This window comes from Callospermophilus lateralis, chromosome 4 (genome assembly GCF_048772815.1).
Source record: "Callospermophilus lateralis isolate mCalLat2 chromosome 4, mCalLat2.hap1, whole genome shotgun sequence".
Lineage (NCBI taxonomy): Eukaryota > Metazoa > Chordata > Mammalia > Rodentia > Sciuridae > Callospermophilus > Callospermophilus lateralis.
In genome coordinates this window covers 78,155,363-78,168,825 of record NC_135308.1, presented here as the reverse complement: position 1 = coordinate 78,168,825, position 13,463 = coordinate 78,155,363, and the positions used below count along the sequence as shown (strand labels likewise).

Below are 13,463 nucleotides of genomic sequence, written 5' to 3'. Positions count from 1 at the left end.
AACCACATGCCCACATGCCCAGCCCTTTTCAGTTTTTTGCTTGTTTGTTTGTATAGATAAGGTCTCACTAAGTTGCTTAGGGCCTTGCTAAATTGCTGAGGCTATCCTTGAACAACTAATGCTCCTGTCTCAGCTTCCTGAGCCACTGACATTACAGGCCTGTACCACCTTTCCAATGTTTACTCTGACAAAATAGTACGTGTTTTTCAGACTTATTAAACTAAGTAAACATGGTTCCATGAAAATTCCTATGTTTATTTTATTAATTTATTGTTCTTAATAGTGCTAAGAATCGATCCCAAGGCCTCATGCTTGCTAGGCAAGCACTCTTTCACTAAACCACATCCCCTAGCTCTTTTAAAACAAATTAAAGGTTTTATAAAAATAAACTATAATTACTTCTGTGTACACACACGGATTTGAAATTAATGTGATTTGTTTTTAATTAATGTTGACCTTTCAATTTTATTCTGAGTAGATATAAGTCTTTATGATTAGATTTTGATTGGTGAACCCATACTTAAGAACATTAATGTAACATCCCCCTGTTCCAAGTTTTAATATAGATTCTACATTAAAAATAAAAACAAATAGTCAAATAACCTAGAAATCTTTATTTTATTAGTCCATTTAAACTTAGCATTAACCTTTACTTAAAAAAACAAAAACAAAAAACAGTTTATTTCCCTATGTGAAAGTGGACAGTACTCAAATATGTGCATAACCAATAGAAGTTTTCTGGGATGAGTCTTAGAACATATTAAATACATGCTGGACACCACAGATATTTATTCAAGTATTATACATCAGGTACATTGCTCCACACAATGATGAGGATTAGTGAGTCTAGAAAGCTTATGACACGTTAAGAAATACGAACAACTAAACAAGCAAAAACCAAAATGATTAGGATGTTGACTATTGAAATTAGGTATGTGCAAGGAGCTGTAAAAATATATGAAACCTATTCAATTTACTCTGCAGCCTCTGCTTCCTCTTCTGTCCTCTTACATACTGATGTTCCTCAGAATTCTGCCTGAGTCCTCTATCACACACATGCTGGCTACATCCATTCCATAACATCAGTTGTTCAAGGAAGTATTTCCTCCAAATGACATTTAACTGGTGACCTGAAAAATAAGGAAGCATAAGTAGATGAGTAGGGAGAGGAAGAATGCTTGTTAAGCTGAGGCAGACAATGTGATCAGATTAGAACTGACAGAAAACCTGACATGTTTGAATGACTCAGCAAAGTTGAGTGTGGCTCCATCATATGGAAGCTCAGAAGTGGGGAGGAATGAAGAGAAGCCAAGACATGAAGGAGCTGGGAAATGTAAGTAAGGGCCTTCTACAGTGGAACCTCCCTTGGAATAAAACAGTAATGCTGTCTGATTTGAGGTTTGCAGAGAAAAAATATTGAGAATAGATTTGGTGAGCAAAACTAGAAGCAATTGCAGTCATCCAGGATGATAGTTTGGGTATGAACATCGTGTAGACCAATTCCAGAAATAATTAGGTGTTAAAATTGACAAGACTTAAATATTGGAATGTGGAGAATGAAAAGAACACATTCTTTCATTGTTGTTTTTAATTATGCATGATAGTATATTTTGACATATTTATGCAAACATGGAATCCATTTTATACTAATTAGCATCCCAGTCTCGTGGTTGTACATGATGTGAAGATTCACTGTAGTGTACTTATATATGTATATAGGAAAGTTGTCACATTCACACAGTCATTCTTGATTCCAATGACTCCAAGTTAAACTAGTATGAGAGTGTTTCTGCAATTTGCTAAATTGATAATTTTAATTTTTAATATGGGAAAATTGAGAGGCCTTGATAGGTCAAATAGAGATGTTTGTTGGGCAATCAGATATATTAGTGTCAATCCTTGGAAATATGGAGTTGGGAGTTATCAAGTTGATGGCAACTGATGTTATGGAGTGGATGTAGCCAGCATGTGTATGATAGAGGACTCAGGCAGAATTCTGAGGAACATGAGTATGTGTGAGGACAGAAGAGGAAGGAGATCCTGCAGTAAAGACTGAGGAGGAACAGCTGGGAAAGTAGATAAAAGTTCTAGAGAGCATTGTGCCACAGATGCTAAGATTAGAGAATATTTCAAGAAGAAAGGATAAGTCCATAATGATCAACACTGCTGAGGGTTATAGTGAAACCTAGAAAGTTCTCATTGTCTTTAGACACAGAAAAGCCAGTGTTGACATGGTAAGAATATTTTTTGTGAAACAGTGTAAAAGCAGAAGACAAATTTTAAAGAACATGGAGTGAAAGTAAGAAAGTGGAAAAAGCAAGTATAAACAACTTTCAGGAAGTTTGACTTAAAAATGTGGGAGAAGTTGGGCAGAAACTGGAAACCACATGTGGTTAAGGGAAATTTTTCTTGTTACTCTTGCATGTTTGGCTGTTAAAGAACAAGAGTGAAATTAGAAAGAAATAACCAAAGGGTTCTCTTTTAAAAAAAAAAATTATAAGGGCTGCAACCCCACTATAAACTAAGATATTTGATTTTGATAGAAATGAATTCTGTAATTTAAGTAGGAAATGAATTCTGTAATTTAAGTGGTAGAAGATTTAGAAAGATATCATCTAATGGCTTCTCCTAAAAATCAAGGTCCCCTGTAAGAGGCATAAAGAGTGAAGTTTTGAGAAGTCAGTGAATGTTTTCCATCTGAAATAGCCACTATTAAGAGTGAAAGATAAGTGTGAAATTCAGTGCTAGCGTCAAGGTTGAGCTGAGGGTGAATGCTTGAATTTACAGTAACACCATTATTATCTACACCTTTATTATCATCATCATGATATTTGTTAAAGAAACAAAATTTCTATAAAATATCTAAATGCAAAAATTATGAAGATTTTTTTTAATAAAAAGAATACCTATGATCAATTCAGAGATTGCTTGCTGTGGATGAAGAAATCACTTCTTGACAAATCCAGAAACTTTCCATCAAACACTTTTCAGAAAAAACACCCTTATTTGTTATCAGAGCACAGGCATTCTCTTTAATCTGGCCTGTGACTTGAAATCTGTAGAGGAAAAAGCAACTTTTTAGTGATTCCCAGATAACTGTTGTCAGTTACTATTAAAAGTACAACTATGTGAATTTTATATGCTTTTTATTTCCATTTTAAGTTATAAATTTCAGGTACTGCAATATTCGAGCAAGAAATATGCATTAAAAATATTTTTGCTGGGTATGGTGGTGCACACCTGTAATCCTTGTGGATCAAGAGGCTAAGGCAGGAGGATAGTAAGTTCAAAGCCAGCTTCACCAAAAGTGAAGTGCTAAGGAACTCAGTGAGACCCTGTCTCTAAATAAAATACAAAATAGGACTGGGGATGTAGCTCAGTGGTTGAGTGCCCCTGGGTTCAATTCCCAGCAAAAGCCTCCCCACCCCCCAAAAATTCTTCTTTAATGAAGAAATTGCTTCAAATTATTTCTTAAACCAAAAATGCTCACTTGTATGTGATCAATGGAAATAAGCAGGTGAATAAAACAATATTCCTTTACCAAACCTATGAAATAATATGAAAAATAAAGATCTGAGAGGACAATCTGACCATTTTAAGGTAAATATTTACTTTCTTACCCCAAAATTCCTGTTTTTAGTATCTTTTTTAGTATCCACAATAATTAATTAATATCAGCTTCCATACTAAACAGTATCATATTCATCATTTTAAGTTTGGAAATATCGACACTCAAAAATATACATAGTTTTCAAAAAATATTAAGCCAACTTTCTGTATATCAAACTATTAATTTTTCATCTTCCGCCCTTAAATCTCAATGTCACACTTAATAAAAAATCTTCTCTTTATTTGATAAGCCTCTTTGATTCTCTTTGATTCCTAGGTACCTCTATGCTTCAAATGGTGACAACATTACTCAAGACAGGACTGGAGGTAGAAATGAGAATTATAATGAGGAGTAGGGAAGAAAAACTCCCTTTTAATTTTTTTGAACTCATATTGACAAGAGAATTTCTGTGCATGCAATGTATATATGGGTATATCCAAATTCTTTACCCTTATCACAAAAGATGGAAGTTTCTCTTTTTTTCCATTTTTCCATGATGTTCCAACCAAATTTTTCTTAGGCAAATAAGTTATAAGGCAATTTCATAATCTAAAAGTAATCAACAAATACCCAGTTCTAACAATCAGATTAGTAAATTAATTACTCTAAGCAAGTTTGTGTGTCAGTTGACAGAGGTGGTAGATTTCTGTTAGAAATCATCAAAGTAAAAAAAATTCTTAATTTATTGTGTCTGATATATGGAAGGATGGCATAAATATGCAATTTATAATACAGAATATAAATTTTAATGAGAGATGTAGATCATCTGTAGGTGAGAATCTTCATTTGGATGGTGGCCTTCTATTCCAGGGCATCTTTCACTATCCTCAGCCTGCTTACCAACTCTTGCATTATTAAATTATATGGAAGTCTTAATATAAGAATAAATTAGTTTAGGAGTCTATTTCTCTAACACAGATTTTCTATTCTGCACACATTAAAAGAGATCAAAATCTTCCATCTGTAGCAACCAACTGGCCATTGGAATTCCAGAGAGTCACCAGTAGTTGCACACTACAGAGCTGTTACATTTCCCCAATGATGTTTGCATGCCAAACACTTACAACTGTAGATTTAATGGTGTGCCATCCACCCAGGTCCATCTCTTCTGTGGGTGTGTAATGTTTAACCCAATCCAAAAGTGGTTTCCAACTTGTATATTACTCTGTATGAATTCCTGTGGAAGGAACCAGTGAAAATTAACTGAATTAAGCCTCTTAAGATAGCCTCTTCTCACTTTTTCTCCCAACTGAAAATGGCCTTAGTGTTTACCTTGGTAATCAGGAAAATTATAAGAGGTGTCCATAATTTTATGGAAGAAACTCAATATAGGACAATTTTCAAACCACATGATCTTGTTGTGTGAGGTCACATGCAGCTTTCATAAAGTCATGACAATGTGAGCAGCTGATGAGGGGTGCAAAGAGATGTGAAGTCCCAACAAAGAATTAATAAACCTTCCTGATGAAGGCAGCTGTTCACTAATTGTTTTCAACTATCAATGAGCAGTCTCAAACAAATCTGGTTCCTATGCTGAAACTATACACTAACCAAACTAAAAAGCCTGTCTCACTTACTCCAGATACTAGCAATATTCCCAGAAATTGGTAATGTTTTGATGAGTATCTCCAATCATTCCTATCTTTCCTTCCAAGAACTAATGTGGAAGGCTGACATTGTAAATGGGCCTTAGTTTAAAACCCATATTTACCATTTACTTGTACAATGAAATTGTCTAATTGCACACCTGGCAAAGTTCTGATTTGGAAACCGGGAAAATTCTATTTATCTTACAAGTTTATCTTGAGCACTAACTTATATAAAAATTGTAAAATGAATAGCACAATGCCTAGCACATAGTAGGAATGCAAGAAATGGAAATAACTAATATTTGTATAATTCCTTTGTCATAAAATGGATCTATTTTTTCCAGTTTTGAAGACAGATTATTTCTTACCAGCTCTGCCTTGTCTTGTATCACCAAGAGATGTGACTTTTTCAGAGAACATGAGTTTTGGCTATCGATCCATGATTTGAAATTCATGAAAAATTTATAACATTTCCCTTTTTTGTGTAGCCAATCATCAGGGCATAAGTTTGCTGAAATAGGAAGACAGAATGACATAGAAATGAGAAAGAAGTTTCAATATAAAAACAATTTTTGCATTATTTTTTAAAACTTCTTCATTAAAAGTAAGAATTTTGCCCCATTTTTATGAAATGAACACACGTTCCAATGAAGAATGTCTTTAGAAGAGACAAATGTTAAACATATTCATATTTATTATTTTAGTAACTACCACACATGAAATAATTTTCTGAATTCTGAATGTATGTGAATATATGAAATTTTTGCCTAACAAACTTATGAGAGCCATAAAATTATGAATTTTAAACTCCTCTTTGTGTGTATAAGGATATTAAAGGTTAGTTAAAGTAGAAAGAGGGATAGTGAAGCAGAGATACAGTAACTGACTCAAAAGTTCAGAGAGATAATAAGTGTAAGGGCAGAGGAAAACTTAAAGCCATGGTCATATTAGTACATTTACACAAACTACACAAGAGATAAAAGGTGCTATACTCTTAAAGAACTAAAAGGGTAAATTTTCAGCAATCTGATCTCTGACTGGGTTCCTGTTCCTGTCGTGATTGTAAGAAACTGACTTTCAGGATGTAGATCAACCCAAGGATTAAACCACAAAACCAATGTCTTAGGAAACCATGACCAGAAATTTTAGAGATCAAGATCTGTTGAGCCCACCAACAGATCTTGAACAGAGGAGTGATTTTAAAAAAAGAGAGAATAAATTAAAATATTTTATTTTTTATAGCAGACAACCGTTTTTAAAATTCTAACTAGAATCCTCAAGTAGATTTCTGAGTAATTAAAAATCAAAGGATATGAGAGTTACCTTTGAAATCAGAGAGCATAAAAGATATCAGGGGAAAAAAAACTGATGAGGAAAAAAACCAATTCCTTTAAAAATTCCTTTTTGATACAGAAAAATATATTCCATACATACATTATCAGAAATTTGTAAAATAAATGATTTACCATGACCTCAGTATCTATGTGTCTCAATGACCACCAAATGTATCTCTATGAAAAGGGAAAAATTGAAATGGATATTAAAATAAACCTACATTCAGAAAGGGTACATACAGGTTTCAATTAATGCCATATGTTTTTACATATTAAGCTATATAAATATTGATTAAATTTTATTTAAATTTTAATTACTTCATTATTTAAATATTATGTATTTTTAAATATCCATAAATTTGTGCATAAACTTATCTGATATATCAAATAATATATAAACATATAAACATGAAAATAGAAAGTATAAAATACTTTATACAAAAATCCTTAAGTGCTGCATTGCTGGAGGAGGAGGAGAGCCTCCAAGTGACCTAGAGAAGCCTATGGGAGTATAAGCATGGGGGAAGACGGTAGTGCCTAAGGTAACCTACTGAGGGAGTGTGGAGAAAGACTAAAGTCTTAACCCAGAAGCATCATCATAAACATGCACATTAGTTATATTTTTCATGTTGTATTCTTTCACTCACTTTAAAACACAAAATAACACATATACAAATTATACTAAATCTACATAAGCCTTAGAAATTATCTTAGAATGATGCAATTAAAATGTATAAAATTTATGGCTTGGGGTAGATTTTCTACTTAGGAAATAGTTACAACATCTGAGAATTTTTTATGGTATAATAGGAACTTACAAGTAAGAAAAAAATAGGCATCCTAATTTTTAAAAGGGGCCAAGATGATAAATATTTTATTATTTTATTTTCTTAACAAATGGGCATTTTGAAGAATAAAAAAATAAATATCTAATACATATGAATTTTATATTACTAGTTTATAACAATACAATTAAAATATATTATATGTATTTTTACATACTTTTATTATATAGAAAGAATCTTAGCTCATATGGTCAAGTTGGCTGAAATTAAATGGATTTTTTGTAAGTTTTAAACTGAATTTTGATTTTGATAGGATAGCAATGCAAAACTAGAGTTTTGTTTTCCTTTTATTAAAATGATAAAATTTTCTTGGAATTTTTTGTTTATTCTTCATAAGAGATTATAAAATATGTTTCTTTACCCTGCAAGTAATTTGTTTAGGAAACAGATTCTGAACCTTATTCAAATAAATTCTACTACTTTATGTTGTGTTTATCGTGACTGATTACTGAAAACTAAGTTTTCACAATACTGAAAGGAGCCAAGTTTTTTTATATTCATGTTAACTTCTGTATTTGTGTTTTAATTTTTTTATCATGTGGGTTAAACATATGACTAAGTATTATTTTATCATGATATATATAATTCTGTTTACCTAAGTATTCAAATTTTTGGATATTTTTGACTCCTTTCCCAAATTAAATTAAAAACAAACAATTTTGCCCAGAGAGCACCTAGAAAATCTTAAAGGCATTACTTTTGAAAAATGTTAACCTAATTAGATTCATTTGAGATTCTAAATTGTGTGGGAAGCCTTGTTAAATATGAAGGGGGCTTTAATTATTCTTGTTATATTTGTATGGGGTTACATTTGTTAATATAAATATTTCAGAATTGTTATGAGGTTACTAAAATTTTAACAATGTCCCTACTATACATGAAATTTCTATGAATAACATTATCTGTCAGAATTGCAGTTATTATCTTAAAATATGTATCATAGAAACAACCAGAGATCTTTATCAATTGCATTACTCTCATCAAATCTTAAACCATAGCCATTTTTAAGTCCTTTGTCATTCACAGTTACTGTTTTATGCTTTCCTAAAAACATAAAATTCATTACAGTTCAAAAGGCTTACGGAAAAAGTAAGAACTTCTGGTGTCATTGCATAAATAATTTGAAGTCCACAGCATTGGACTGGGTAAAGAATCCAGAAATAATGAAGGAGCTAACTGGTAAAACTGCTATCCCAAGATAAAGTAGAACAAGAAAAAAATTATAGAAGACCAAATGAACTAAAGAAAAATGATCATGATTTCTTTTATAAAATTCTCTCAAAATGTTATTGGCTCTTTAATATCCTAATTTCTGAATATATAAGCAATTTTTGTCTCTTTTTTCTCAGCTATGTGTAATTTATGTAACTGAGTATGTTATGAGTTTATAAACAAAACTAAAAAATTTATCTCTTTTCCTCTCCTAATGTCTCCAAAATATGGAAATTCTAATTGAATATTTTCATTTTCACTAGTTCAGTTAGCTGTTTAATAAGAACCTGTTATCCTTGCAACAGAACATATTTAGAAACATGAGATTTTATCAGGAATGTCATGTTTGAGAATAATGTGTATAAAATTAGATATAACTGGACAGTTTCAAAAACTAAGGTTCAGTTTGTGGAACCAATTTTAAAAAATGACCTGAAACATGGCTTATCGTATTCTCAGACTCATATTTGAATAAGGAAGTTTGCTTCTGGGCAAGCCCAAGAATCTGAAGATGCATAAGGGCCTCTAAAAAGATAGGAATTCATTCATATCTATAGATACTACCAGTGAGGTCTGATGGAGAGTTTGTAATTTGGCTTCCTATCTTCAAGAGGTTTCTAGGAGTCCAACTTGATTTCCTTATTCCAACAAAGCAACCTTTAAAAGACTTATATGATCAATACGCTCCCTGTTACCCTTATGCAAATAATCAGGCCAAGTTAAATGATATTTATTTTTGTAAACAAAATAATTTGACATTGATTATCTTTGATAGAAATGGAGATGACTGTAGAGAGAAATGTTGTTTCAGTTGAGAATGAGTATCACTGAAAACTAAAACTTGACTGCCTAGATCCTTACTTGGACCATCTGAAGAGGTCCCACAAGCTAAATAAAGTTCATTGATCCTTTCTCTACACAGAAGAATTACAGTGACTATAACACTAGTGTGCATGACACGAAATCTACTAAATTTCCCCCGTTGTACACATGCCACCATCTGAAGACACTTTAGAAAATTCCAGATGAGAGAAATAAAAAGGATGGAAACATGCCTTCTCAAATATTCCAGTTTTGCATAAAAATTATTTCAATATGAAGACATTTGAGGTTGAACAGACAGACAGAATCCTGGAGGCGCCCCTTCTCTGACCAAAGGCAGAAACTTCTAAGAAATGAGGCGGCATACTTTCCTTCTTCATGGGTCAGGTTGTGGATGGGGTGGTGCATGTGTGTGATGGGGGTGGTCACTCCCAGGAAAAAGACTGGGAATAAATCTACCAACTACCAACATCCTCTCCCTGAGAAGTTAATGGCCCTAAAGAAGACAAGAAGACCATTTGCACAAGGATAAACATAAGATATTATTATAAACTTTCTTATCCCTCATTTGTTCTTCTGAAAAACCTGTAGGTCTTTCCTAAAGAAATCTACTTTTATTCTCATAGAGGCTTCCTCCTGGTCTTTCCTTAGAAAGCTAGGTACCATGTTAGTGATTTGACTAATTCTCTCTTTAGTTTCTATATCCGTTCTAATAAAATCTTGTCTTCTGTTAATCTTTTATCAGTTTGACTTACTTACTGACCACCCCTAAGAGGATGGAGGAAAAGACTTTCCTTCTCAACATTACAATGAAATAAAATCACGTACCTGCGGAGTTTGCATTGTTCAGCTGTTTTCTAGGAGAAGTATTCATACAATTGCAAAATTTGGTTCCATTTTCATTACTAAATATCTGCTCACTGTGGTTATCTCTGAAGGAATGCATGTTTTGATGACTTACTAATAAACAAAAATATTAACAGTAATTATATTTCTATAAATGGAAGCGTATGCCTTTTAATTATTTATTTCAATTAAACTGCAAGTGAATCCACAAATTGCTTGTCAAGAAATCTGTTAAGAGGCTGGGGTTGTGGCTCAGCGGTAGAGCATTTGCTTAGCACGTGCAAAGCCCTGGGTTTGATCCTCAGCACCACATAAAAACAAATAAACAAAATAAAGGTATTGTGTACAACTAAAAAGTAAATATTAAAAAAAAAAGAAATCTGTTCATTTAAATTTGACAAGAAAAATATGAATTTTGAGATTTGGGAAATTTCTTCCTACAAAAACTTAAGTAGAAACAAAAAGTATCATTATCCAAATAAAACTAAATTTAAGTTTTTATCTCTTTAGTCTGATAGGTTAGAATTCTGCATGTGATCTTGAAATTCTGTGTGTGCTCTTCCCTGTAAAAAGGGAAATGCTTAGCAAACTTGCACATTCTTTTAAGTTTCAGAAATGGTGTATATAAAATGTTTACATAACTCCTAACATGTAGCAGGTAACAGCAAATAGAAACAATTATGAATATAATTGTACATATATCGTATTTACATTTCATAGTTAAAGATCTTAAATTTAACTTGGGCTTATATTTTAAAGTAGCTGATAATTTTTGTTCAAAACTCCAAAGCATCAGGTCACCTGTAAAGTCCAAATTTTTACTGAAAGGGCCAGATCAACTTCTTCAAAATTTATAGAGCTATCACCAAGATATGTAACTTCAGTTCCTAGAACAGTGACAGTCACTAAAGATTTGCCAAGCAGGTAAATGTATGAACAAAGTAGTTTTTTATAAAATAATACATTTGCTGCTTCCTCTGTATAGGCAAAAACTAATAATAATGGAATCATAAGTGGTATCATTTAATGTCAGTATAATTAAAATAATGAAAAAAGAGTATGAGGACTTCATTTAAAATGTATCTGTACACGTGGAAAAATGAGAATTCATACCCTATTTGAATCAAGTGTATGATATGTAAGATCATTGTATTGTCTTGAGCAACTAATAAAAAAAAAAAAGACTATGAACACAGACTTCATAAAGGTGGCCTTCTAAATACAAAAAAAAAAAAAAAAAAAAAAAATGTAAGAAATTAGAGAATGTAGAAGTTAAACTCCAAAGGAAATGTTTTTGCCTCTCTAGCTAAACATGTAAATTCAATTTACTCACCCCGAATGATTAGTCCTATCACTGTGGTCACCAATATAACAAGTACAATGCCCATCAGTCTCAGAGCAGTCTGATGCCACTTTGGACACTCTGGGTAATCTGTAATGAATAATTTTTCTTCTAAAACTTTTAGACATTAAAATGAACTTAAAAATGTGTCATATAAATGAAAAATTCTGAGTATATACATTGTCTTTCCATGGTATAAAGGAACATACAAAGTCTGTTAGAGTACCCTGAGATGAATTTGTATGTAATTATCTTTAAAAATTGGATTTATTGATTATAAAAAGTCAAAACACTTCATTCATTTAATACTGATTAAATATCCTTCTTATATTAACACTTTTGTTCCCAAACCATAATTCATACAGAGAATGGGTGAATATTAGTTGATCAAACAAAATATTCCAACTAAAATTTATCATTTATGTTCATTTACATCTTGACTGAATTACTTGTATTATATTCAAGTAGTATCAAAATAACTGAGTGAAAGTTAAAATGATTGTCTAAAGGAGATACACAAGCAAAACTGAATGTTGTAGCCATTTTCATTTTCCCAAATATTATTTAAATTAAAACACATTTGTATTAATTCATGAAATAAAACTTACATGCTCATCTTTATAATTGTATATTTTGCTTTAACAAATAAGCATTGTAAGAATTTCATAATCTTCAATCCAGGGTAAAAATGTATTCATTATATTCATTTTAATAATATTTATAAGCATTATTATTGCCAGGAACTGGGCTGGGTGTGTGAATTGCAGAGATAGATAACACAGTGTACCAGTAAGACAGCTAAGCAAATATATTATTTCAAAATAAGGTAGCAACATTTCTTAACACTAGGCTGTAGTTCAAGTTTTTAAATGTTCTTATTGATAACAGAATTGAAATTCTCCCCAAGAATTATAGATGCATAATTGGTAGTACAATGGGAATTATAAGTTCTTACCTTTATATGTCCACTTGTGATGACAATGATGGGAATGTTTTCTTGGCTTCTGAAATATAGATCTTTCTGTGTTTTGTCCAACCATTCCATAAATAGAAAAATCCATTTTTGAATGAGGTGGAAATAGAGACATTATTTGACAAAAACAATCAGTGCCTACAAAATGTCTTGTTGAAACAAAGCTTACCACTCTAAAACCACAGAGGATATGGTTTAAAAAGGGAAGGGACCTCTCCTTCGTACATGAAACGCTTTTTATCATAGTTCTGTATTTGTAGCAAAATTATAAAGATAATACAAAAAATTCTCTTTAGATTAATATGATACATATACCAAAATTACTGAATCAATATTGACACGTTACTATTAATTAAAGTCTATATTGAAAGATCCTCAGTTTTTACCTAATATCTTTTCTTTAAGGATCCCATATAGAATACTACAATACATTTAGTTCTTATATTCATATCCTTAGTTGTAATGTTTATTACTCTTTATTTTTGATGACTTTAAAAGTTTTGAAAAAATAATGGTCAAATATTTTGTAAAATATTCCCAAATTTGAATAGTTTGCTATTCTTTTCATTATTATACATGGGTTATAGATTTTTGGAAGAAGACTGCTGAGATAAATGTCAGTCTCATCACCTTATTGAGGGTATATATTATCAATATGGGTTCTCACTGTTTATGTTAATCAACTGGCTGAGATAGGGTTTAAAGGTTTATTTAGTGTAAAGTTATTCTCCCCCTCCCCATTTCCAAACTGTACTCTTTGGAAGAAGCCCAATATATGCATAGCAAGGAAAGGATTGGGTTGTATATAGACACTGTGAAGACATTTTCAGAATTCTCCTGGGAATATTTACCTACTTTTCTATTTATTTACTCCTTTATTTTAGTATATA

General features: G+C 31.7%; 1 protein-coding gene across 1 annotated transcript; it reads right to left on the bottom strand.

Moving 5' to 3' along the window:
* Positions 1–777: 777 nt before the first annotated feature.
* LOC143396697 (killer cell lectin-like receptor subfamily F member 1) lies at positions 778–12,680 on the bottom strand. Its single transcript, XM_076852640.1, has 7 exons — positions 12,556–12,680; positions 11,592–11,690; positions 10,241–10,372; positions 5,568–5,710; positions 4,675–4,787; positions 2,907–3,056; positions 778–1,130 (listed from the first exon to the last, which is right to left on the bottom strand). The coding sequence occupies exons 1-6, from the start codon at positions 12,659–12,661 to the stop codon at positions 2,918–2,920; spliced, it is 732 nt and encodes a 243-aa protein (XP_076708755.1). The 5' UTR covers positions 12,662–12,680; the 3' UTR covers positions 778–1,130; positions 2,907–2,917.
* Positions 12,681–13,463: the final 783 nt, after the last annotated feature.